Source organism: Mesoplodon bidens (assembly GCF_964165515.1).
Source record: "Mesoplodon bidens genome assembly, chromosome: 7".
NCBI classification, from domain to species: Eukaryota; Metazoa; Chordata; class Mammalia; order Artiodactyla; family Ziphiidae; genus Mesoplodon; species Mesoplodon bidens.
Window position 1 is genome coordinate 77,984,190 of NC_138164.1, and position 25,624 is coordinate 78,009,813.

Below are 25,624 nucleotides of genomic sequence, written 5' to 3' on the forward strand. Positions count from 1 at the left end.
CCACTGGCCTACTGAGCACAGGGAGACAGAGAAAGGAAAAACCAGGCTCCCAGATAATATACTATGGACAAATTTGACTGAGCTTTGCAGCTTATGGGGAAAACATTTTTTTTTTCTGGGTGACTTTCTTCTAAATACTGAGGTAACTTTTTTTGGTACTTTAGAAAAGCCTCATGGTAACAGCATTAATAATATAATATTGATATTAATAGAAAAACCCAAAACCCTAAAGCAGCCAGGTTATGTGCAGACACAAAAGAACATGCCAGAAGGTGAAAATTTACTTTGTGCTTAATGTTAACACATTAAATGTTTCCGGGTCCTCAAGGAAAGTATTAGAGGTTCGGCCCAATATACAATATGTGAAATGTGAGCCAGCTTTCCTAGGGGAAATTAGAGGTCTCACCTGCAAAGGTTTTCATCTTACAAGGTCTAAAGGTATTGCATGGACCCTGCTTAGTGAAAGAGAAAAGTCACAGTGACTACAAGTTGAGAGGGTGAAGTAATGACAGAGGTCATAGTCCTCAGCTAAGCTCACTCCACTTATGATTAGCATCTCACGTGATAATGTGGCCACCAGTTTTCTCAAACTCATTGAGATTCACGTGGACTAGAAGTTTCAGTATTTCCCAACATTCAGCCTAAAAGTCAGAGTGAAAAAACTCCCATGGCTTTCTTTTGTTTGGTTTATGAGCAACCCAGAAATGAAGCTGATTTTAGAATCCATAGTAATTACAGTAATTACAACAATAAAGCACCTAATGTTTGTGGGCTGCATTGTGGTTGATGAATCCAGAAACCTTATTATCCCCTATGAAGTAGGCATTAGTGAGGCTTAATTATCAGATAAAAACAGGGAGGTCCCTAGAGGTCAGGCGGCTCGGCCGTGATGACACCCAGCTGGTGAGGAACAGCCAGAACTTAGACGTGTACCCACCACATCACAGCTGCCTCCCCAAATTGTAAAGTTCCTGGAGTGTCTAAATGCAGTCATAATTCAGCAAGCATAGTGGTTGACGCTGACTTCAGATCCCAAGTGCTAGTTGCACATCTGTCATTATTTCCACCTTTGTGCGGAAGGTAGATGTTTCCTTATCAAGGCAGCCAAACTGGATCAGAATGATGTTCACCTACGCCAGGTGAACAGGGCCAAAGGTGGACGCTATTACTTAGGTGAATCAGGTCGGAAAATAACTTAACTAAGTCAAGGGAGTAAGATAGGAATTATCTTGATTATTTGCCTACACAGCCCAAAGTCATTCTATAATTGCTCAAACCATTTCTCTTTTTGCATTTAATAGGTTTTGCAATGTTCTTCTTTGAGCAAGGAAAGGAGAGGGCATTTTAAGTTCATCTGGGTGCAGATTTCAAAACCATCTGTATCAGCTGTAACTAGAAGGATTGTAAACAAGAGCACAGCTTTGAGGCAAGGCTTTAAAATACACTTCTTGATGTGGCACATGTATACAATGGAATATTACTCAACCATAAAAAGAAACGAAATTGAGCTATTTGTAGTGAGGTGGATGGACCTAGAGTCTGTCATACAGAGTGAAGTAAGTCAGAAAGAGAAAAACAAATACCATATGCTAACACATATATATGGAATCTAAAAAAAAATGGTTATGAAGAACCTAGGGGCAGGACAGGAATAAAGATGCAGATGTAGAGAATGGACTTGAGGACATGGGGAGGGGGAAGGGTAAGCTGGGATGAAGTGAGAGAGTGGCATGGACATATATACACTACCAAACGTGAAATAGATAGCTAGTGGGAAGCAGCCACATAGCACAGGGTGATCACCTTGGTGCTTTGTGACCACCTAGAGGGGTGGGATAGGGAGGGTGGGAGGGAGACACAAGAGGGAGGAGATGTGGGGCTATATGTATACATATAGCTGATTCACTTTGTTATAAAGCAGAAATTAACATGGCATTGTAAAGCAATTATACTCCAATAAAGATGTTAAAATTTTTTTTACATAAAATAAAATACACTTTTCATTTCACAAGGGTTTGAGAGGAGAGAAGCTATGGCATTGTTTATTTGTTTGTTTTTAATATGTATTTCAGTGCTAGTGTGACAGTTATCTTTTTTAAATCTGGAAACTGGTATGAAGTAGCATCTGCCACTTACTAACTGTGTAACTTTGGGCAAACAATCTTATGTAAGCTTCAGTTCCCCTTTTGTAAAATAATAGTACTTTCAGCAGAGGGTTGTTATCAAGTATTAAGTGAGATAATGCATGGAAAGTTCTTAGCATTTTTCCTGGTGCATAATAAGCTGCTGTTCTTGGTGATAGTTTACTTATTTGACATTCTCCCCCAACCCAAGACAAAAAAATCTACTCTTTTTCATAAGACTTTGAGATTATCCACTGAATTATATTTTTCTTTTACATTCACAAAAGTGTTAAAATATTATTTGTGATCAAATAATGCCTGACTATCTTTGGGAATTCGATTCCCTCTATTTGTGTTTTATATCAACATATGGTAATGCTTTGGGAGAGCAGAAGCTTTATTATGCTATTATCTTTATTATTTGATGATTATTTGGCTCCCAGAAGGATGTCTGATGCTGTCCATCTCATTGCATCTCATTGGCTCCCTGGAGAGTTGTGGGGAGTAACTACAAGCCCCTCCTGATTCCTAGTAAGTTGTGAGTTCTGGCTTACTGACAAGTTCCAATGCCAATACAGTCTTGTAGAAAGATTTGAGAATCTGAAAGCCTGGATTCAAGTTCAAACTCATCATTTACTAGCTATACATACTTGAACTAAGCCACTATTCTCTCCAACACCCCCGTGGAGTAGGGATGTTAATGGGGCCTCTTATTTTCCTTTCACGGGATTATTGTGATCCTTCATAGAATGACAAAGTGATTTTAGACATTACATCACTTATTATCATTATGGCAGACTTGTTGACATTTTAAAAATTATTAATAATAAGGCCCAGGCCAGGATAATGAGGTCATAAATAATGCTTCATTAGAACAGGTTAATTTTATCAACAAGCCTCTTTCACAAAGGCTAAATAGCAAATATAACTTTTCTTTCATTTAAAAAAGAAAATCTGACCACTTTTTAAAATCCAATTGCTTTTCCCTTTCATCATGTTGACATAAAAATACCTCAAAATTTAAAGTTTTTTCTTGCTTTTAGGCAAGATTTCTTCAAAAGTGTCTCTGCTTCCCTTGTCCCATGGGTTTGACATCATGAGAACAGATTCTAGAAAGTTTGCTTCTCTTTTTAATAAACAGAGAAATCCAGATAGAGAGTGTAATAAAGTATGATTGTTAAACTTACAATTCAGGATAATACTGAACAACTCAGGACTCCGGAGCCAGACTACAGGGGTTCAAGTCTACACTAGTTTCATGACTGCAAATAAGTAATCTACTTCTCTGTACCCTGGTTTCCTCATCTATAAAATTGGAATAATAATAGTACCTTCATTGCAGGCTTGTTTTAAGATTTAAATGAGTTAATACATGTAAAGTGCTTAGAACTGTTCTTGGTCCATAATAAATGTCACTAACTGTTAGCTATCATCATCATCATCTTCTTCAAAATGGACAGCTAGTTTTCTCAGAGGTAGAACAGGGCTTCTCCCTCGTGCAAAGATTGTAGTGCTCTCTGTGCTCGTCGATGGTGTTTTTCTGTCTTTGTATCCCCAGTCCCTATTTCAGGAGTGTGCTGGAAAACCAAGTCTCTAAAAACAAAAGCCCTGATCTGCAATGTTTGCTGATTTCTGTGGTGTAAATATTCTCAGCCTTGCTGGCATCAGGCTACCAGTGGTTTAATAACTGTCTGCCAAATTCCTGAATACTTAAAATTCAGTACCCTCAACCCTAGATGAGCTGGCTCCAGCACACCACTGCCAATGGCTTAGACACTCAGTGAATAGTTTAATCAGTCAGGCTGGTGGCTGCATCAGGTAGCACTAGATATCCCACAGAAGATAATGAAAATGACAAAATGCAGAAGGAAATGTGTGAGAGTAAAATAGTGCACTAGAGAGAGTGCCTCATTTTAAATTCTGATTTTCCAAGGCAAAAAGACACCCAATCAAAGTAATCAAATCCATGACCCTCGTTAGAATCCAGTTTCCATGATAGTGATTCAAATGTCCCTTATTTCCAGACAGTTCCTCCTTGCCCCTCCCTGGCCCCCTACTACTGCTGCTATGGTGTTATGTGAGAAAAGGCCAGGGCTTGTCAAATAGGAGCTGGAGAGGGAGGAATTGTACCTGAGCTGACCCACCTCACCTTAGGTTCCCCCTCCTGACTGCCCTCCCTCCTCATCACTGCCCTGCTTTGCAGATTCCTGTACTATGGTTGTTCCGCCCCGCCCTTTAGTCTTAAAAGGAATTGAATTCATTCTCACAAGTCACTCTCCCTCTAAATGGCATGCCATCCTCACCAAAGACTAGCCAGGTGACATAAAGAATCATTTTTCCCAGTTCCAACTGCTTTCAGCAATCCCCACTTCCATTTAGGTGAGCAACTGCCCAAATTGGAAAAAAAATTACCCCAAGTCAGCAGCATAATTTGAAGCAAGCAGACCTCAGAATATTGCATCCTGCCCATAGACTTCAGGCTGCCCATCTCTGGACACAGTTTGCATCAACAGTGGTCTTTCCTTATACATTAGTTCCCTGGTGTTTCATTGGTGTTGCATTCAAGAGTATTATGTCTCTCTCTCAGAGCCTCAACCTCTGGCCCTCTGGGTTCTTAGTGCCAGGGAGACTGGGGCTACCCAGTTCCTTCCTCTTAGGAATGTAAAGATTTCTCTCTTGCCTCTTCCACTTGCCTCCTGAAGATGAGTCCTTCTCTCTCCCAACCTATGAACACCCACACACAGTCATAATGTCCTCCTGTATGTGAGAGTTCTCTGGAGTGTGGATTCAGTAAAATGTCCATGAGAGCATGCTGTATTTCAATCTATAGATTATTAGCTATCTTATACCTATAGAGATCAATCTACAATATCCCAGCATCAGTCACTGACCACTTGGGGAGCAGAGGTTAGCCCAAGAGCCCTTCAAATAAGAGTGAGGATGGTTATTTGCAAACCAAAGTAAATATGATATGCTTGTTGGATGCGGAGACCCACAAATACTCTTCCTCTACTACCACCCACTCACCCAAACATTAGAAACCAGGCCTTTACCCTCCCTCTGGGCAGATGATAGAGCCATTAATGTGGAAATTAACCAACCTTGACCAACCCAAGGGTACTGACACAGTATTGTTGTTGACAAGCCCCACTGATGTGCTTAGAGCTTCCTATCAGATTTCGATTTCTAGTTTTCTTCAACCCCACTCTTCAATATGAGCTGATAAGCCAGGATTACCAGAAAAAGGAAATCCTCTCATGTGAAAGATATGGACTGTATTAAGGTTCTCCAGAGAAACAGAAACAATACGATAGAGAGATAGATAGTTGATTGATGGAAAGATAGATAGATAGATTATAGATAGGTAGGTAGAGAGAGGGAGATAGACTGATTGATTGATTGATTGATTTTTAAGAAATTTGCTCACAAGATTGTGGGGCTGGCAAGTCTGAAATTTATAGGGCAGGACAGCAGGCTGGAAATTCATGAAGAGTAGATTTTTCAGTCTTTACTTTGAAATCCTCATAGCTGGAAATTCAGCCAAGATTTCTGTGTTGCAGTCTTGAGGCAGAATTCCTTCTTCTTAAGGCCTTCTTTCGAATGGATAGAATCCACCCACATTATGTAGAGTAATCTGCTTTACTTAAAGTCAACTGATTGTAAACGTTAATCACATCCACAAATACCCTCACAGCAACATCTAGACTAGTGTTTGACCAATAACTGGGCACCATAGCCTAATCAGCTTGATACATAAAATCTACCTTCACAGAGACCAAATCACAGAAACAGAGAAAAGCAACTTGGAAGAAACTATTTATGACAACATAAATGAAAATCTCAATAAAAGTTTCAAAAGATGAGAAACTCTCTCGGAAAGTAAAGCAAAACCCCACAGAAGTGTAATGTGAGAGAAAGATAAAATTAAAGGAAGATCCAAATGATCTAAGATCCAAACCATAAAACTTCCATAAAAACAGAATAGAGAAAACAAAGGAAATCATCAATGCAATAAAGAAAATTTCCCAAAGTTTCACAATTTCCAGATTGTGAGAGCCCAGTACTGGTTCAAGTTAAGTGTACATCATTGTGAAAGCTCAGAAAATTGTTGGGGGCAGGAGAAACCCCTCCAAACTCTTAGCGACACAAAGAAACTAGGTCACACACAATGTTCAGGAACCAAAACAACTTTGGATTTCTCAAAAGTAACATAGAGGGAATTGCTTAGAATTCCGTACATAACTTAATTATCAAAGAAGTGTAAGGGTGGAGTAAAAACATGTGCAAGGTCTCACAACATTGACTTCTTATAAACCCCTTCTCAGGAAGCTACTGTAGAATGAGTTCTAATGAAATGAGTATGGTACCTATGGTAAACTCCTTCATGGAGACATCCTGCCTTTTACAGTAGCAGCCTGGTGGGGAAAGCATCTTCCGCCCTATCCTGGTTTCTGTTCTTGGGATCTGTTCTCTGGGTGTCGCTTACCATTCTCACTAGCATTCATGTATGTGGTTAATTAGGGGAATTTTTGTGGACTAGCACAAGCTCCAAACCATTACTTGGCATTTTTGTGGCAAGATGGGTTCCAAGTTCAAAATAACCAATTTGCTAATCATCTTGGGAATTTGGGCCCTGCCTAAGATTTGATTCAGAGGAATTAGGCCATGTATGGCCGAGTCCGTGCACTCTGAGCATTATCAGTGGCATCCATGGCTCATGAGTTCCTCTGTTTCTCCAGGTTATCAGTGTACCTGTCTCTCCCAGTTCACCGGGAGAAACTGTGAATCGGAGATCACAGCCTGCTTCCCAAACCCCTGCCGGAATGGAGGCTCCTGTGACCCCATAGGAAACACTTTCATCTGCAATTGCAAAGCTGGGCTCACTGGAGTCACGTAAGTGAGATTGTGCAATTAGTCTTTCTCTACGCTGCTTCTTGTTGCTAAGAAAACCAAACAGTAAAAAACTAACTGAGATTGGGACTTCCCTGGTGGCCCAGCGGTTAAAACTCCACGTTCCCAATGCAGGGGGCCCAGGTTCAATCCCTGGTCAGGGAACTAGATCCTGCATGCCACAACTAAAAAAGATCCTGCACGCTGCAACTAGAGACCCCGCACCGGCGATGAAGATCCCACATGCTGCAACTAAGACCCGGCGCAGCCAAATAAATAAATATTTTTTTTAAAAAAAACACCTAACTGGCATAAAATATTCAGCACTAATAGGATGGGCAAAGGGTTAATATCTTAATATAAAGCATGCTTACAAGTGACTAAAATGTTATCTGGGATTATCTCTGGGTAGTGGGGTTATGGGTTAATTATATTTTTACTTTATACTTCTCTATATTTTCAAAAATTTATACAATTACTATGTGTTCTGTAATCAGAAAAATAATCCTTTTAAAGAAAGTCTTCTCTGACCCCTAATATTTCCAGTATAGCTCTGAGGCAGATATACTATCCATCTCCCCAGAACTCATAAACTGGGCTCTACTTTCTAGCGTTTTATGATCATTCTGAGAAACTGAAAACTTATGTTTCCTTTGCAAATCTTTTTTCCCCCAAGGAAGAGGGAAATTAAAGTGTGAGCCGAATGGAAAGGGAATGTTTTAAGTTCTTAGTAAAACAACGCTTTCAACCATCCTTGATGGTTTTAGAAGTATATATATATGTAATCTCAAGCAAAGTGATATTCTAATTACAGATCAGTCTTACATATTCATTAAAGTAAATCTCCTGAGGACTTTACCAGGAAATACTTAGCTGGCTTTGAATTGTTGGATGTAATTTAAAGTAATAAAGCTGCATTTATTTTTAAATACTTCGTGATTCTGACTAATTTCCAGCTGACCTGGCCTCAATCTGTTCAAATTAGGGACATTTGACTACATTTTGAAAGGTGGACTACCAAAGATATAAGTGATCGGGCCTTTTAAAATGAACATATCAGAACAACTTGGGAAGTAGGGGACAGGAAGAAGAAAGATCTATGTCCTTAAATAATGTTAAACTAAGAAAGAGTAAGACTTACATGTTTGCCTTATAATTATACTCAAAACAAGTCACGGATTGCTTTAAAGAGAATAAAATTGATTTATTTTTCATTAGAATGCTTTAATCATTTTTCCTGATAATCTGCGTTAGCATTAGCCTTTAACATAAGCATACAATCCAGAAGATACGATGCTATGTAACCCTCCACCCACTACCTACATACACCCTATTACCCCTGCTTCCCAGAGAGACCAAAAATGACTGTATCCATTAGAGAGAAATGTCAGAACCAAAAACATTCTCCTCACTGGAAACTCTATTATAGGGTATCTAGCTTCACAGCTCTTTAAGTGTAGCTCTCAATCCCAGAAGCTCTGAGAACTAAAAGGACTGAGGATAAATTCGTGGCAAACTAATTTGGTGGCAAAATCAGCCAAACCCATTCTGAGGCTACTTCTAGTCTTTATTTCCCTCATTTAGTGTGAATATACATATGTTTTACTGTAGAAACACTGGCATATTTGATTATGGGTCCTATGTCAGCACCAGTTCCTGGGATGGACTGGGTATTCTACATAATATGAAAGATATGTACTGTATGTCATTTCTAAAATTGCAAAATTTTACATTCTGAGATGCATCTGGCCCTGAGCATTTTGGAGACCAGTGCGTCTTCAACAGCATCTGTGGTTTCTTTTTCTGCTCCTTCTCTTCTCTCCCATGGCAGCCGTTTTCTTCCTCTGACCCGCTAGGGTCAGAATATGGGAGAGATTGCACTGGGAGAAATCTCTTAATGCATGATGATCACCGGGGTCTACGGTGGGCACATAAATGCTCACCCACCTCCCATATACACTGCATCACGTCATTTTTGTCTTGCTTCAGGTACCCTTTAGGTGCTTTCTCTCTTTTATTTATTTACTTTTTTTTTGCGGTACGCGGGCCTCTCACTGTCGTGGCCTCTCCCGTTGCGGAGCACAGGCTCCGGACGCGCAGGCTCAGTGGCCATGGCTCACGGGCCCAGCCGCTCTGCGGCATGTGGGATCTTCCCGGACCGGGGCATGAACCTGCGTCCCCTGCATCGGCAGGCGGACTCTCAACCACTGCACCACCAGGGAAGCCCGCTTCTTCTCTTTTAAAGATGTCGGTTTCACATGGAACGTCCACAGGTCCTGATGTTTGAGGGGGGTTTTGTGTGTTCTGTCGCGAAGGTGCGAGGAGGACGTCAACGAGTGCGAGCGGGAGGAGTGTGAGAACGGCGGTGCCTGTGTGAACGTGTTTGGCTCCTTCCTCTGCAACTGCACACCAGGCTACGTGGGGCAGTACTGCGGCCTGCGCCCCGTCGTGGTACCCAACATCCAGGCCGGCCACTCCTACGTGGGGAAGGAGGAGCTCATCGGCATCGCCGTGGTCCTCTGCGTCATCTTCGTCCTCATCGTCCTCTTCATCATCTTCCGCAAGAAGGTCTTCCGCAAGAACTACTCCCGCAACAACATCACACTGGTGCAGGACCCTGCTACGGCCGCCCTGCTCAACAAGAGCAACGGCATTCCATTCCGGAACCTGCGGGGCGGCGGGGACAGCCGCAACGTCTACCAGGAGGTGGGGCCCCCACAGGTCCCCGTGCGCCCCATGGCCTACACCCCGTGCTTCCAGAGCGACTCCAGGAGCAACCTGGACAAGATCGTGGACGGGCTGGGCGGCGAGCACCAGGAGATGACTACATTTCACCCCGAGTCACCGCGCATCCTGACGACCAGGCGGGGTGTGGTCGTTTGCAGTGTGGCCCCCAACCTCCCTGCCGTGTCCCCCTGCCGTTCTGACTGCGATTCCATCCGGAAGAATGGCTGGGATGCCGGAACTGAAAGTGAGTCGGAAGTAGTAATGCATCATTATTTCTTCCGCTCTTGTTTGCTGGAAGGAAATTCGGGAAGGGAGAGCGCCCCGGAGGCACAGAGCTCTCAGTAGGACATGTTCTGACCCTAAATGTTCACACCAGCGCTGAAATATTGCCTTGGTTCTTATCCCCATTTACAGATGAGGAAAATGAGGCTCAGAGAACATACATAAGGTGCCCAAGGTCACACAGCTAGTAAGAGGAAGCTGGTACTCCAATACAGGGCTGCCAGCCTCTAAAACCCATGCTCTTCTTCTTTTTTTTTTAATTAAAAAAACTTTTTATTTTATATTGGAGTATAGTTGATTAACAATGTTGTGATAGTTTCAGGTGTACAGCAAAGTGATTCAGTTGTACATATACATCTATCTATTTTTTTCAAATTCTTTTCCCATTTAGGTAGAACGCATGCTCTTCTCACAATAGCACACCATTGGCAATAAAACAAGCAGCGTAGCCACTTATGTGATATACAGGAAGTGTGCTATGGAAGGTCAGAAGAGAGTATTTCTAGTCTTAGGGTGAAGACCTGAGGGGAGCAGAGGGACATTTGAGTTGGACCATGGTGGATCAGAGGTCCAGAAAAAGGAGGGCATTCCTCCACATAGAGGCACCCACATGATCAGAAGAAAAGCAAGTCCTTCTGTTTGGCTGGAATGCAGGGTTCAGGAAACAAGAAAGTGAACCACAAGCAGGAAAAGTGGTCCAGGCCAGATGCTAGTGTTTCCCTCTCCTTTTGGCCTCATATAGCAGAATTCTAGGCAAAGAGAAGAGCCACAAGTGCAAAGGCTCTGGGGTGGGAAAGACTTTAGTGTATTGAAGAACATAGACAAGGTCAATGTAGTTGGAGCTTGGTGAGCAGTGGGGAGAGTGGATACATTTTAACAGCAACAGTAACGCAGTTTTTAATCAGGTAAGTAGCTTGATCTAATTTACATTTTTAAAAGATGGCTCTGACTGATCCATGGAGAAGAGACTAAATAGGACCAAAGAGGGAAGGGAGCAGAGACCATTTCGTTGTCCTATATGAACATCTGGGGAGAGGTGGTGATCGTTTTCTCTGTCCTAACATCAGTCAGAATGAAACTAAGGCAAGCTCCATTGTATCCTATGACTTTTCATCAGGCCTAATGGCTTTATATTTGAGTAGCAGTGACACTCTGGGTAGCAGGAGTTTCCAAAGGCTAGGATTACAGTACTATGATGTATGTCAGGGTAAAGGGGGAGGGGGGAGGCTGTTTCAAATGGAGCTAGAAAGCACATGCATCCAAGAGATACAGGACGTCTCTATGAAGGAAGGAGGCATTCCTACTGGCGTCTTTAAGCATGAGTAAGATTTGAGTAGGAAACTATTGGAGAGGGCCTAATGGGAACAGGAAGCAGCTCAGTTAATGCAGGGGACACGTGAGGGGTTACCTGAGGGTGTCTGGCTCTGTTGTTCAGGAGGAAGGCAGCCAGAGGTGAAAGTTTGGACACCGACTACATGAAAAATGATTGAATCTCTGAGAGTGTGAGCTCACCGAGGGAGCAGGAACAGAGAGAGGATGGTCAATCTGGGCCTCAGAAAGAATCTTAGAGATGCCTACATGAGGGAGGTGGGCAGGGAGTTGGGGCCAGGAAGGGAAACAAACACATGTCAACAAAAAGAGAGCAAGGAAAGCGGAAAGGGCAGCCAAGCAGAAGCCAACCAATACGGTCAGCAGGGTTGAGCACCTTAAAACCATCAAGGAAGACACAGTCTTAAAAAAATACTGCACTTGCCACCTAGAAGTTTCTTAGTGATCTCAAGAATATCCCAATGAGTCCTCAAGACAGTTCAGCATGCAAGGGTTAAGGACGAAGAGATTTGGTGAGAAAACAGAGGCAGCAGATGAACATGAAAAACCACCACTGCCGTGTGCTGGATCATCTCCTTAAATCCCCACAGCTGCCCCACATGGGTGCCAATTGGAGGAGTGGATAAGTGAAATGACTTGCCTTAGAGCAGTAACTAGGAAAGGGAGGGATGAGGATTAGCATCTGTTGCATCAGGGTCCACAGCCTGTGCTTTTACCCAGACCGCTCTTGGGAGCTTTACCAGGGAGGAGGGAGAGGGACAAGAGAGGGAGAGGGTCTTCTGATGATGGAGGTCAGAGCCTCTATTCTAGTACCACTCCAACTGTGCTCCCTGCTGACTCCAGCTTTGAGTAGACACACTTATACTTCAAGTCCTTCCCCTTGGATTTTAACCATAAATATATTCCCTCTCGAATTATTGGTAGAGTTAGACTTCACTGCAGCCTTGCCAATCCCCTGGTTAGTAGAAAGCCTCCTTTTATTTAGCAATGAAGATTTTGAATAAATGGAAGAGTGGAGAAAGGAGTTTTGTGCACAGCACTATACTCACCAGGGTGGATCATTTGGCATTTCCTTCCTTGTGTTCAGGGCTAAGCCTGGTGCCCACCTTGTGCTTTTCCAAGGCACATGTTTTCTGCCACATGGCTGTTGGGAGGTGAATATCTCCCTGGCATCTCTGTCCACTTGTATCGGTTGCTTATCCAACTCGTCGTTTTGCTGTGGCTTCAGCATCTGATGGCAGATGCAGAGCTGCAGTGCCTGCACGCTTTGTGGAAGAAACAGCGATTTCTCTAGTCATGAAAAAGAACAACTGTTCCCTTAATCACGAGTCCCCGTCTCTTCATACCGTCACATTCTGTGATGATTTGAAGCTTTTCCTGGTGATCAGTTCCCTCCACCCACTTCGTAATGTGACAGCTTTATTTCCAGAATCCACCTCAGGCCAAAACTCACGTGTGCCCCCAAAGTATTGTTGAGCTTTTATCGACTACATTTCCCCCTTTGTTAAGCAAGGCAGAGCTAGCTGGCAAGACAGTCTCTGGGTGACTAATTCATTTTTCACTTGACAACTTCAAGATAATGGGTTTTTATTGCTTCTTTTAGTCCATCAAATAAGAAAGTAGCCCTGTAGTGTGTGTGTGTGTGTGTGTGTGTGTGTGTGTGTGTGTGTGCAGGCTCTCTTTGTATGGCAAAGAAGGAGAAGTGTGTGGCTAAGAGCACATCCACACCGCTGACTGCTGTCCTCCGGAGTGCCCGATGCTGTCTTTCCCAAAAATGATGTGGCGCTGCCCTCTAGAAGGCAAAGCTGAGAACTCCACCCGCTCCCCAGAGAGGGAAGTTTGGATAAGTGTAATGGCATTCTTGCCTATAAAATATTTATACCCCTATTTTTAAAGTAGTCTCATTTAACCTGGTGTTGACACCACATCAGTTCATGTAAATGATCTAAATTAACTCTGAATGGCAAAGAGCAACTCAGCCACTTCATCCTAGCTTCCCTCTTCACTTAGTCGCTTCCCTTTGAGGATGGAACAGCGACTTTTTGGCTGTCAGCTATTTGGAAGCTCACTTACCACAGGTTAAGGGTTTCGAATCCATAATGTAAATTTCTTGATTGACAGACCTTTGCCCCTGATGGTACAATCAATTTTCTATTGTGCACTAAATTATTTTCTCTAAGCAAATGAAAGTGCCCCAAGAAGTGAACTCTGGCAGGGGGCAGGACTGGAAATATGCACAAGGTAACCAGTGTCATTTCTGCTTTCTCTCTGGCTGTCCACGAAGACAAAGGGGTTGATGACCCAGGAGAAGTGACCTGCTTTGCAGGCAGTAATAAAGGCAGCAACTCAGAAGTTCAGTCCCTGAGCTCCTTCCAGTCAGATTCTGGCGACGACAATGGTAAGAAGTCATGGGATTTGTCCCCCCCGACACCGGTGGGCTCTGTTTCCTGTGCTGGCGATCACTGGTTGAGAGGAAGGTTTTGGGACCCATTCTGTTTCCTGGCCCAGGCGTGGGCTTTTGCTCAAGCTCACAGCTTTCGCTGGGCTCCACTGTTGCGTGTCCGCTGAAAAAGCAAGCACTCATTGAGCCACAGCTGGGAGCAGGCACAGAAGTAGAGGAAGTTCCCGCAGACCTCCAGTAATGCGTCCTCTTTGACTTGGTTCATGATGGAACTACCTCATCCCAAAGGATACTCTCTAGCAAAGTGTGATTTGTTTCCTTTTTTATTCTAGCTCATGATGATCTCTTCACACTTCACTATCCATCCAACCTCCCCATCATTAGAAATTAGTTCAGAGGCAAGACCTCCTTCTCGTAGAACCTCCTTCCCAGAGAGGTGGTATCTTCATTCTTCTTCAATCATTTGAGATCATGGGCCTTTGGAGAATCTTATCTTAGATACGATGGATCAGCTCCTTAGAAAAATGCACATACATCCAAAATGTTGCATACAATTCCGTGGGGTTCATGAACCTCACTGACACTCCAAAGCTGCAGCCTCTACCTCTTGTGAACCCATGTTTATGGAGAGGGCGTTAATGAAGAACTGGGTTTTCTGAGCTTGAGGAACCAGCTTTGGAGGATGGGTTGGTCTCCCCAGGGCAGGGAAAGGGTACAGAAATAGTCATAAAACAGTGAGAATTTACCACATGGTGGTGAACAAAGGATAATTTCAAAGAGCCATTGACGATGACAGGCAGGCTTACCTTAGTCTATACGTTATGCTATTTTCCCATTTATCAACAATTGGCAAAATTGAATATTTATAATTTATGTAATCATTCACCCCATAAACCCTTGCTGAGTTTCTCCTGAATGTTGAATCCTGTGCTGGACATTTTGTACCCTGAAGAACAAAATGAAAATGACATAGTCTTTGCCAACCACCACTCGCCCCCGGCCCGCCCCAGGTAAAGATAGGAACAAAGGAGCCCCAAGGCCATAGAAGCAGTCATGGAAGTAAAATAGTCTACTTTCCCCATCACCACCCCCAAATCTCTTCCATCTCCATCCCAAGTCCCTGGCACTCCTGAGAGGTGTGGAAACTTCAGTGCATCTGACCACTGGGGTAACAAACCATGTAACAGTGGATTTCTTCTGAGCAGTCTCAGAAGGTCAGAGGCAGGCCTCCAGATTTCTTTGCCTTGGTGTTTACTCCCTTCCTCATCCCCAGCCAGAAGAAAAGTTGTCGCTGGTTTGCATTTTATGTAGAAGCAGCCAAGAACGTAGTGTTTCCAAACTCCAGGCAGCAGCTCCAGCGATGATGCCTGGTTGACTATTCTCACAGGCTCTTCTTCATCACACACTTGGGCTTTCAGGCTTAGCATTCTAGGTTGGTCCTGACTAAAGCAGGCTTCCTAAAGTGCCTGATCACCTCTCCAGAAGCTACTGGTATCAGGTGCTAAGGCAACCCATATGAGCACAGAAATCTCCTTCCCAGTTTCTGACTATTTCAGAGGCCAAATGCTGACTCCCATCTACACTTTACGGGTGGGATCTGGGCCTCGGGTCGTTCTAGGCTATCGGTGGCGTCATGTGAGTGTGAAACCATCAGTACTGCAAAGGTTATCCTTCATCACTGGCATTTGGCTTGGAGCAGCATGGCTGACCAGCAAGTAATTATCCCTGGGAATAGTGAGATCTTCCTTGGAGCCTTTGGGAGTCACTAATGAGAAATTAGCATAAGCTTATGGCCTTTGCCTTCCTAGATTGATTTCACTGGGCCACAAGGTGTGAATTTATGACCCAGCAATTCCTGCCGATCATGCCTTTCAGGAGAACTGGCCCTGGATTTGCTGCTGTTTCCCTTCCTCCAAGAAGCCAGGGGGATGAAAGTGTCCACTGGAGTCCAATGGATGGACTATGGGAAGCTTTGGGTGTTTGCATGCTGTGCCTTTGTTGTTACCATTGTTGTTGTTAAGACAAGTGAATGTATGTTTAAAATACATAACTAACCTGAAGCTGTCCTTCTCCTCCCTCCTGTCTTCTTTTCCTGGCCACAAGCATCCATAGTGACTGTCATTCAGCTTGTCAACAATGTAGTTGACACTATAGAGAATGAAGGTATTTACTGTTTTCTTCAATAGCATTTCTTTGTGCAGAGTTAACCTTTCGGAAGTATCACTTCCTTGTTACTTTGAACTAGGGGTGACTTTTTTTTTATTGAAGTATAGTATAGTACAATGTTATATAAGTTTCACGTGTACAACATAGCGATTCACAATATTTGAAGGTTATACTCCATTTATAGTTATTGTAAAATATTGTCTATATTTCCTGTGCTGTACAATATAGCTTTGTAGCTTATTTATTTTATGAACTAAAGGTGATTTTAATCAGTCGGCAGCAGAGGGGGCGGTACAGGTGGTTTCAATGAGATGCTGAATGTCTCTCTCTGGATTGGAGTGAATTTTACAATTTCGAAAAAAAATCCAGGTCATAATTCTTTTAATGTGTGAGGTACTCTTTTTATAAAATCCCTTCCGAGAGAAGAGTACCCACTTATTCAAAATCCAGATTAATACTAAATTCACTCTTACATTCAACATGCATTGATTGAGCACCTACTGTGAGCTGGGGATATTTAAGAAATCACTCAGAACTACAATATTATGGGAATTGATTTCAATCGGGTAACTTTTATTAGTGATTTAATACTGTTAGGGCCTGGTACAGATGCGACATATCTTTTCATTTCGCAAATAACAACAAGGAGAAATAGGAACATTTTTTACATCATCTAGAATGTTCTATTGCACCTTCTTCACATGACTTGGACTGTCAGTTTTACTTCTCACTTTGTATTTAAACAGTGTCTGTCACGGATCAAGGACAGAACTACAACCGAGGTGATTCTGCCATGCCCCCAGCATAACATGTTACTTATGCGTTTGGAATTGCTGAGTTTGTTCTTACCCTGTCACCTCCTTCCATCTCTTCTGAGTTTCTTTGATCTGAATTTTGCATGTTCCAGGTGTCTTGTGTGCTTGGTACTGGAGGTGAAAGCCCCAGCCCAGCATCCTCCCTCCCCCAGCTTCTCCCCTGCTCCAGCAACTCATTCGTTTGCACGCACATCTCCCTGCCTCCCGTGGTCCACAGGACGGCTGATGCATCTCCCTCTTCGAGCATGTTGCCAGCCTGGATGTGCACTTAGCCTATGGCTAGGAAGAGGAGAGAGGGTTCTAGAACTGTTGTTTGCTCGGCATGCCCTCGCTGGCCATTGCTTCCGTCATGGCTGAGTGGGAGATGCTGCAGCAACCAGGTGTCATCCTCAGAGTTGCCATTGCCTAGTACTTCCCGGGCCAGAGCATGGCTGGTCCTGAGAGACCCTTGTAAAAAGCATGTGGGTGACCCTGGCTTCTTAGGGTCTCCTGGATGTTAAGAATTGCATGTCAGGTTCCTTGCCTGCTCCTTTCTGAGCCCTGACTCCAGCTCCATTCTGGAGGAAACTAACTGACACGGCTTCTCTCTCACAGCCTATCACTGGGACACCTCTGACTGGATGCCGGGGGCCCGCCTGTCGGACATAGAAGAGGTACCCAACTACGAGAACCAGGAGGGAGGCTCGGCGCACCAGGGCAGCACGCGGGAGTTGGAGAGCGATTACTACCTGGGCGGCTATGACATCGACAGCGAGTACCCACCCCCCCACGAAGAGGAGTTCTTGAGTCAGGACCAGCTGCCCCCACCCCTGCCAGAGGACTTCCCGGACCAGTACGAGGCCCTGCCGCCCTCCCAGCCGGTCTCACTGGCCAGCACGCTGAGCCCAGACTGCAGGAGAAGGCCCCAGTTCCATCCCAGCCAGTACCTCCCTCCCCACCCCTTCCCCAACGAAACGGATTTGGTGGGCCCTCCCGCCACCTGTGAATTCAGTACTTTTGCCGTGAGCGTGAACCAGGGCACAGAGACAGCAGCGGGCCCAGCAGACAGAGTGTCTCTCTCCTTGCACAATTCCAGAGGCACCTCGTCCTCGGATGTGTCAGCCAGCTGCGGCTTCGACGACTCCGAAGTAGCCATGAGTGACTATGAGAGCGTCGGGGAGCTCAGCCTCGCCAGCCTTCACATTCCCTTTATGGAGACCCAGCACCAGACCCAAGTGTAGAGGATGCGCCCGGTGATGCGCGTGGTTTGTTACAGAAACGCGGAGGGAGACTGGCTGGGCTCACATCTCCACGAAGGGTCCTGCGTTGAGCGAGCAGGAAATGTGGTATTTTCTTCTGGGAACTTCTTCCCGAGCCATACTGTCATAAGCAAGCTCGACTCTAGCTGGCTGAAAAGGAAAGGTTCAGAAATTGTTTCTGAGAGGTGACCCATCACCCTGGCAGTGCGTCCCTGCGCTCATGACCGACAAGATGCACCTAGTTTTTAAAGGGGGAAACAATTTCACCCATTGTTATACAGTCCATCTGTATGGCTTTGTGCAGTACTGTGCCCTGGAAAGTGTTACAGCATCGGTCCTTGCAGTATTAATAACTGGCAACAAGCCAAGAGGCATTGTTGCATGTAATTTTGAGCCAATGGGGAGGGGGGAATGAAAATAGTAGTTATGATTGTTGGAAAAGTTAGTCTCTTAGGCAAAAGAAAAGAGGAATAAATATTATTAAATAAGAAAATGGGATGAAGGCTTTCAAATCAACTCTCTTTTTTTGTTTTTTTTAATAAGCTGCCCAATTTTCAGCTATAAAATTAGGTTTGGGTAACATGTTTAGTATGCTCAGTTATTTTTGTTTGTTTGTTTGTGTTAAGCATCCAATATAATATAGTTGGATTTTATGATCTTTGAGAAAGATATCAATGAAGAGGAATACGTGAGGATATTTGGGTACCATTTTGTAGGTTGTGCAAACATTAGAAAGAATGTGATTATCTGTCTTTGTGTTTTCCAGTAAATATTCTTGGCTGTAACTTTAATTTTAACATTGCTGCAGAAATTGGCCTTTGTTCTGAGAATCAGGAAATAAAAAGACAAATAAAGGAATATTTTGGTACATTGTTCTCTAGAATGAGAGATATTGAGAGGTTTAAGCCGAATTCACAAATTCAGGGAAAAAAAGACAATATAATACTTTCAAAGTTTTCAGCTAGATAATCACAATTCTTGATAATGCAGATAAAAGGTACATGTTGTTTTAAACTGTTAGCATCATCACTATAAATGCAATTATGTTTTTTAAAAAGGAGAAGAAAGTAGATAGTCCTTGTGTGTAAATTATAATACTGTGTGTTTCTGGTCCTATGTACAAATATGTGCTTGCACTCAATAAGGCTGCTCTTGAGGAAAGCTGACGGGAAGGTTTTAGGATATGGACTATATTAAAAATCCTGCCAATGAGGCCAACCTTCCAATTTCTCTGATCTTGATGATATTAGAGAAACACCAAATGCTGTATTTTATTCTGGTTCAGTTAACTTTATTTTGGTACTGCCATTTATATTAACTTGAAGCAAAACTGTGCTTTCTTAGGAAACAAAAAAACAAAAACTATTTTGTTATAATTTTCCAGAACTAAACTCTCATTTGAAAAATGTGTAAAGTCTCATTACACCCTGGGGTTCTCCTCTCACCTGACCTGTGGGCTTCAGCCTTGAGTTTCCAAATTTGACAGGAGAATCAGCCCACTGGAAATATAATAACCCGGTAGTCGAAGCTTAAAGTTGACGAGTTGAGTGACTTTCCTCTTTTGCTTCAATCAGATCGTGGCCACGGGCGCAGTGGCCATGGTTAAATAAATGCATATTTGCACTCTCTGCATATGAGCAAATCTGTGTGTCCACAGTTTCTGATGACATATGGCATTGGTGTGTCCACCGTACTGTCCTGATCTGTGTGTTATCCACTCAGACATATTTTTAATTGCTTCAGTTGTGTTCAATCCACTTCTCTGCAGGAGTCAGTGTTTCTGAAAGTTCGTGGTTAAGAAAAAAAAGAAAAACTCATTTTCATTCCCAAGCTTCCTGAGTATATGCATAAACTTCACAGATTTTTCAGCTTTTCTCCTCTTCCTATCTCTTAGTCAGACCTACTCATGGAAGCATTATCCGCACTGTGGTCTTGAAATAAATGAATTTCACTAAGGCTGCTTGGGAGAATAAAGTCTTTGATATTTCTCTTATGTAAGAAACCATTTGCAAGAATCATGGAGAAAATGAGGAACTAATGGTCTAGAATAGAACTGCTGCTACACTTTCGATAATGCAATGACATAAAAACAATCAAAGTAAAACCAACAATTCATTTCTTGCCCCCAGGAAATATTAGAAGGAGATTAATGCCCATGAGTCAGTCCTGCTTACACAGCATCCCCTCCAGGCAGACTGCCTGACCAACACAGTAATGAAGGAATAAATACATCCTAATGCGGTTGTGAAGTCACCCATGAAAATTGTGCCCACTCTTGGCTCTGACCTATATAAAATACCTCTTTCTTCAGGATATCTTCCCCTGATTTTCTGCAGAGTAGCTCTGTAGCTAAATGTATCCCAGATAACCTTGTGTCATACTTTGATTCATTATCTTTAAACACGTGATATCTTTTCACTTTTTGGATAATTAGCTTTCCCAGTAGATTCTGAAATGGTTTGCAGTCAGGCCAAGATGGAACTAGGTGGGGTGACCACTGATTCAAGTGCTGGAAGGGTCCTTAAGGTCTGCTTGTCCAATCCCCTTATTTTATAAAAGAGTAAACATACCCAGAGAGGGGAAGGGACTTCCCCAAGCTCACACAGGAAGGTAAGTAGCTGAGCAAGAACTAGAACCCATCCATTTGGCCAATATTCTTTCTATTAACATTGTTCACCACTAAACTTCCTGGGGCATGGTATCTGCCTGCTTCTGCTAGACCTTCTGATTTCTCACCATTCCTGCTTTGGAATATACTAGAAGAGAAACCTCATGGAGAGTATTTTTCTTGAAGCCTCATGATCCTAGGTTTCCTTGCAGCTCCCATAGGAAAGGTGCAGTTACAGAATTCACACATTTCTTTGGGCATCTATCAAAACTGCTTTCGCCAAATGAATGTTTACTAAAATGAGGATGGAATGATAATCACAGGATGGAACTAAGACCAGTCAGCAAATTCAGTAAAACTTTGATTATATTACCTATTAGGTGCATTTATTTTTCTCCTTTTTCCCCTCTCCCCTCCCTGGTGTTTATTCCTAACCCATTCACCATGCTGAACCACATGGGAAAGATTTAAGCCAATTAGTATCTTTCCCATACATATTTTTCTAACATGTATGTTCTACCTCTGGAAGCCATTTTCCATAGACTATTGTAGGCATTTTACTTGTATTGCACACATTCTGATTAGGTTGAGAATAGCTGGACTAGTGATGTTTGTCATATAATAAGCAGAAGCTATAGGGCTGTAAAAGATAAATAAAATAGGTGTTGAATTTATTTGCTCTCTTCTATGAGTATTTTTCTGCTGAATTTCATTCCATGCCAGCTTTCCATGTACTCATATCCTGCCAATTCATGAAATGCCATTGAGGAAGACTTAGTGATATAAATAGGTCAAGTCTATGCATCTGAGGTTTACCCTATCAGACAATCAGGGTGAAGACCTAGAAAGGGAATTGATGATGCATTCCTGGAACTTACCTGGAACCACCCTAGGGAATCACTAGCAGATCTGGGGAAAAAAGCAAGGAAAACACTATTGGCCAACTCCTGTTTACTTCCCACCCTCACCCCGCCCACTGCCCCCACTAATGCTGAGTCTACATAATCAACGTCGGGGAATAGACATTAGCAAAATAAATCACTTAGGACCCAGAAAGCACTTTCATGGGAAATAATTCAGGAAGATCTGGTGTTCATTTTGCATGGGTTGCCCAGATAATTGTCTGGGCTCTCCACTCTGCTGCCCCCCCCCCAGTGCACAGATATTGCTAAAGTGGTTAGGCTTTTATGTTTTATGTTTTTAGCTTCAAACCATGAGAAATGGAGATTTGAAGAGACATTTCTTTAACGTCATCATTTTGTGTGGTCTGTGAGAAGGCGGGTTCTGTGTTTGTGTTGGGTTTTGTCCTGCAATGTTCAACTGCACAGTATTCTGGTGGAAATCCACGATGTCTTTAAGCTTCTGGTTGTATAATTCTAGGGTTTAAAGTCTCCATGTGTGGATTTGGCACCAGTTAACATTTAGCCAGCTAGCTAAGAGATAGGAAAAGAATAAGATTTTCTTTCCTTATGTAATAATGAAAAGCAATAATTACAAGTATGTAATATTACACAAAGGCCATAATTAGTCTCTTCCAGTGTTTAGAATGCACTCGAGAATCATAGAGTCATTTGGAGCGTGTTTGGACCCATTAGTATGTACTGTAGTACCCTTCTGGCAAACAAATACCTGAATTGCTACTATTTAACAATTTTATGAGCCCATAATACTGCATTTCGGGAAGTGACAAACGTGTTCAAATGTGTTTGGAAATGGAAGCAGTTCTTTTTAAGCACTGTATCAGAGAGATTGTCTTGTAAATTTACCTGTTACAAACAGCCTGGTTTGTAAAAGATGTATGTTTTGGTGTTTAAAATGTTTATAAAATTGTATATAATGGTTTCAATTTTCCAGGCTTTTGTAGATATACTGTATTTGATGCCTATCAGGATGCTTTAATTTGGGGGGTCGAATATAATTCTAAGTCATCCATGCTGTTGATCTGCAAACTTCTGAGGTAACTATACACACACACAAAGCATTTTAGATTTGAAAATGATGTTTTTTAAACATTTCCAAAAGTACTATAACCTTTCTTTGGTTCTACTATTTTCATTTAACTCTCTCTGTTTCCAAGAAAATGCTTTCATTGACATTTTAGAAAATAAGTGTGTTTTGCCCAGTTACTAAATACCTGATTCTTATGCCTTTTCAGATTCAGAATGAAGTACATCATTTCTTCACACACACGTGCACTCACCTAAACTTGCACACACATCACACACCAAACGTTATGCAAAGGGAAAGCTAACACTTAAAGTGAGTCTTGTCCCTTATGGAAATAGATTTTTTGTGCATTTAATGCTGTTGGCAGTATTCAGTCTTATGTTCTTTTTCTAAAAAATGAAAGAAAAACAAAAAACGAACAAAAAAAGACAGCCAAAAAAAAAAAAACCAACAGTGTACAGGTTTGTAACTGCCAAAATTTGATGGTTAAAACAAGTTTTCAAGTAAAAAGAAAAAAATGAAACTAGCAATTGTGTTGACTCTTTTTTTTTTTTTTAATTTTTATTTATTTATTTAGTGTTATGCGGGCCTCTCACTGTTGTGGCCTCTCCCGTTGCGGAGCACAGGCTCCGGACGCTCAGGCTCAGCGGCCATGGCTCACAGGCCCAGCCGCTTCGCGGCATGTGGGATCCTCCCAGACCGGGGCACGAACCCGCGTCCCCTGCATCGGCAGGCGGACCCTCAACCACTGCGCCACCAGGGAGGCCCTGTGTTGACTCTTTTTAAGTGTTGCCTTTTATTTGTCTTCAGCTAATTGCTCCCATGGCACTTATATTTGTAGGGATGGTAGTTTTCTCAGAAACTTCTTACCTCCAGAAAGATTTCCTTTGGCTCTGGTGAACCTGTGCTGGAACTTTATGTAGCTTCTTACTGGGCACACACCCTGTAGGGTTTTCTCCTGATGAGAACGAAAACAGTGCTCGAGATTTGAGCAAATAAGGGTCATCGAGCCACATTTCTGCAGAAGTCATTCGTAAACACATCCCCACGCATTCTAGGCAGCTTTTTCCAACAAGCCTCATCCCCCTCAAAAAAATAAAATAAAATAAATCCAAAAGTTTGGGGCACAGTTAGCACTTGAGTTTTCCTCCAAAGACCAGAGCTCTAGAAATTTTTTTTTTTTTTTTTTTTTTTTTTGCGGTATGCGGGCCTCTCACTGTTGTGGCCTCTCCCGTTGCAGAGCGGAGCACAGGCTCCAGACGTGCAGGCCCGGCAGCCATGGCTCATGGGCCCAGCCGCTCCGCGGCATGTGGGATCTTCCCAGACCGGGGCACGAACCCGTGTCCTCTGCATCGGCAGGCGGACTCTCAACCACTGCGCCACTAGGAAAGCCCTAGAAATTTTTTATACAGAGTGAAAGTCAAAATATATACAGGACAAGTTGGGGAGGAGGGACAAACTGACCTTTCAAAGATGACCTTTCAAAGAAGTGACATTACAAGAGGTTAGCTTGAGACCAGGAAGGACTCCAGAAGGGGAGGGGCACCTTCCTCCCAGCCTTGGTGAGGGAAGGCAAGGTCCTCCTGTGAGAACCACACTGTCTGAGCACCAGCAGCATAAAAGCCCCTCCTCAGGCCCTGGGCCACCCCTGGAGTTGGCCCTGCCTGCACCAGCAGCAAACTCCACCTACCTGCCCCTGACCAGGATCTTGGAGCCCTGGAGCCACTCTCCTCTGACTAGGCATTCAGTCTCTTCTTACTGGAAATCTTTACCATGTAGGCAGAGTTAGGTGTGCTTCATCCTCTGGTTACTTGTCCATCCACGTATCGGTAGGCACATAAATGCTTAAGAACTGGATAAAAGAGAGAGTGCACCAATTTGTTGCATTTGCCAACTTCCGTGGTATCGATGCTGAAAACTCAGCCTCTGTGCACCAGTGCCAGATTGAATCTTGGAGACAGAGTTTTGGGTGAAGTAGAAAAGAAGAGCTTTATTGTTTGCCAGGCAAAGGGGGATACAGTGGGCTCATGCCCTTCAAAACTATGTGTCCCAACCCGGGGGAATTTGCTTAAGAGTTTTATAGCAATGGTTCAAGGGTGGGGTTGCCGATGAGAATCAGGGCGTGTAATCCTTTAATCTGGTCTCAGGTGGTCTCCTGATGAGCTTCTGTGGTTCTCCTGAGGTTTTCAAACTGTGACCTTCTCTCTGGAATGAAGAATACTTCATCAAGTAGTTAACATCTTCCATTTTTGGGGGCTTTGAGTTCTGCAGAAGAACTCAAAGATACTGTTATGTGTATCCCTTGAGGCAGAACCAGGATCCTGTCCCAAGGCTGAACTATTGTTTCTTGGTGGCTTCTCCCTTGTCTCTGCATCCCCTCCCTTCCCTGATTAGCAACTGCTTGAACCTACCCTTTGGAACTCAGGAAAGGTCATGGAGGCTGAAGCCTATTCCCTACAAACAAGAAGCGGGGGACACAGAAAGGCTTCCATGCCCAGGAACCCCACAGCGTCCTGCTGGGTTTCAGTATAAACACTTGTATCATGGCTGGTTCCAAACTACCAAGGTAACGTGAACTGGCTCACAGATTCCTGAGACTCTAACATTGGGCTCTAGAAAATCAGTATAAGCCAACACCAGCAGACCACTGGCTCCCCATTAGACCAGAAGGCAGAGTTGAGCCTTCACTGTCTTTGTTTCCCAGGTTCCCAGTATAATACAGGCCCTTACTAGACATTTTTGATTGAAAAATTAATCAGTGATGTCTCCAGCTAAATCCCCTTGATCTTATAAATCCTTCCTCATTTTGGTGAACTTAGTAACTGCAGTGAGAAAGATTTCAAGAGACACAAGTGTTGAGAATGCTTGAACTCTCCTGACTTTCAACCCAACAGCACAGTGATGTGTTTGTAAATTGAGCAGCAGGAAAATATTCATGTCCATGTCTCTCCCATGACCACCCTTAGCAGAAAGAGAATTTGTTTCAATCTCCATCTGTACCTCCAAAATGGTAAGGCCACCCAGAGATGTCAATTAAGAAATAACATTGGTCCAGCTAGGGAAAGAGGAAAAGGAAAGGATTTTTTATGTCGATCTCC

The 25,624-nt window shown here is 43.2% G+C and overlaps 1 protein-coding gene across 1 annotated transcript in view; it reads left to right on the top strand.

Moving 5' to 3' along the window:
* The window catches only part of FAT3 (FAT atypical cadherin 3), a gene marked incomplete at its 3' end in the record, with an annotated part of 711,881 nt that extends 693,928 nt beyond the window's left edge, over window positions 1–17,953 (top strand). Inside the window, exons 25-30 of the mRNA XM_081241325.1 lie at window positions 6,863–7,016; window positions 9,329–9,984; window positions 13,636–13,749; window positions 15,856–15,915; window positions 16,665–16,700; window positions 17,328–17,953. Coding sequence (XP_081097451.1) covers window positions 6,863–7,016; window positions 9,329–9,984; window positions 13,636–13,749; window positions 15,856–15,915; window positions 16,665–16,700; window positions 17,328–17,953 — 1,646 coding nt within the window. The remainder of the gene's footprint in view (window positions 1–6,862; window positions 7,017–9,328; window positions 9,985–13,635; window positions 13,750–15,855; window positions 15,916–16,664; window positions 16,701–17,327) is intronic.
* Window positions 17,954–25,624: the final 7,671 nt, after the last annotated feature.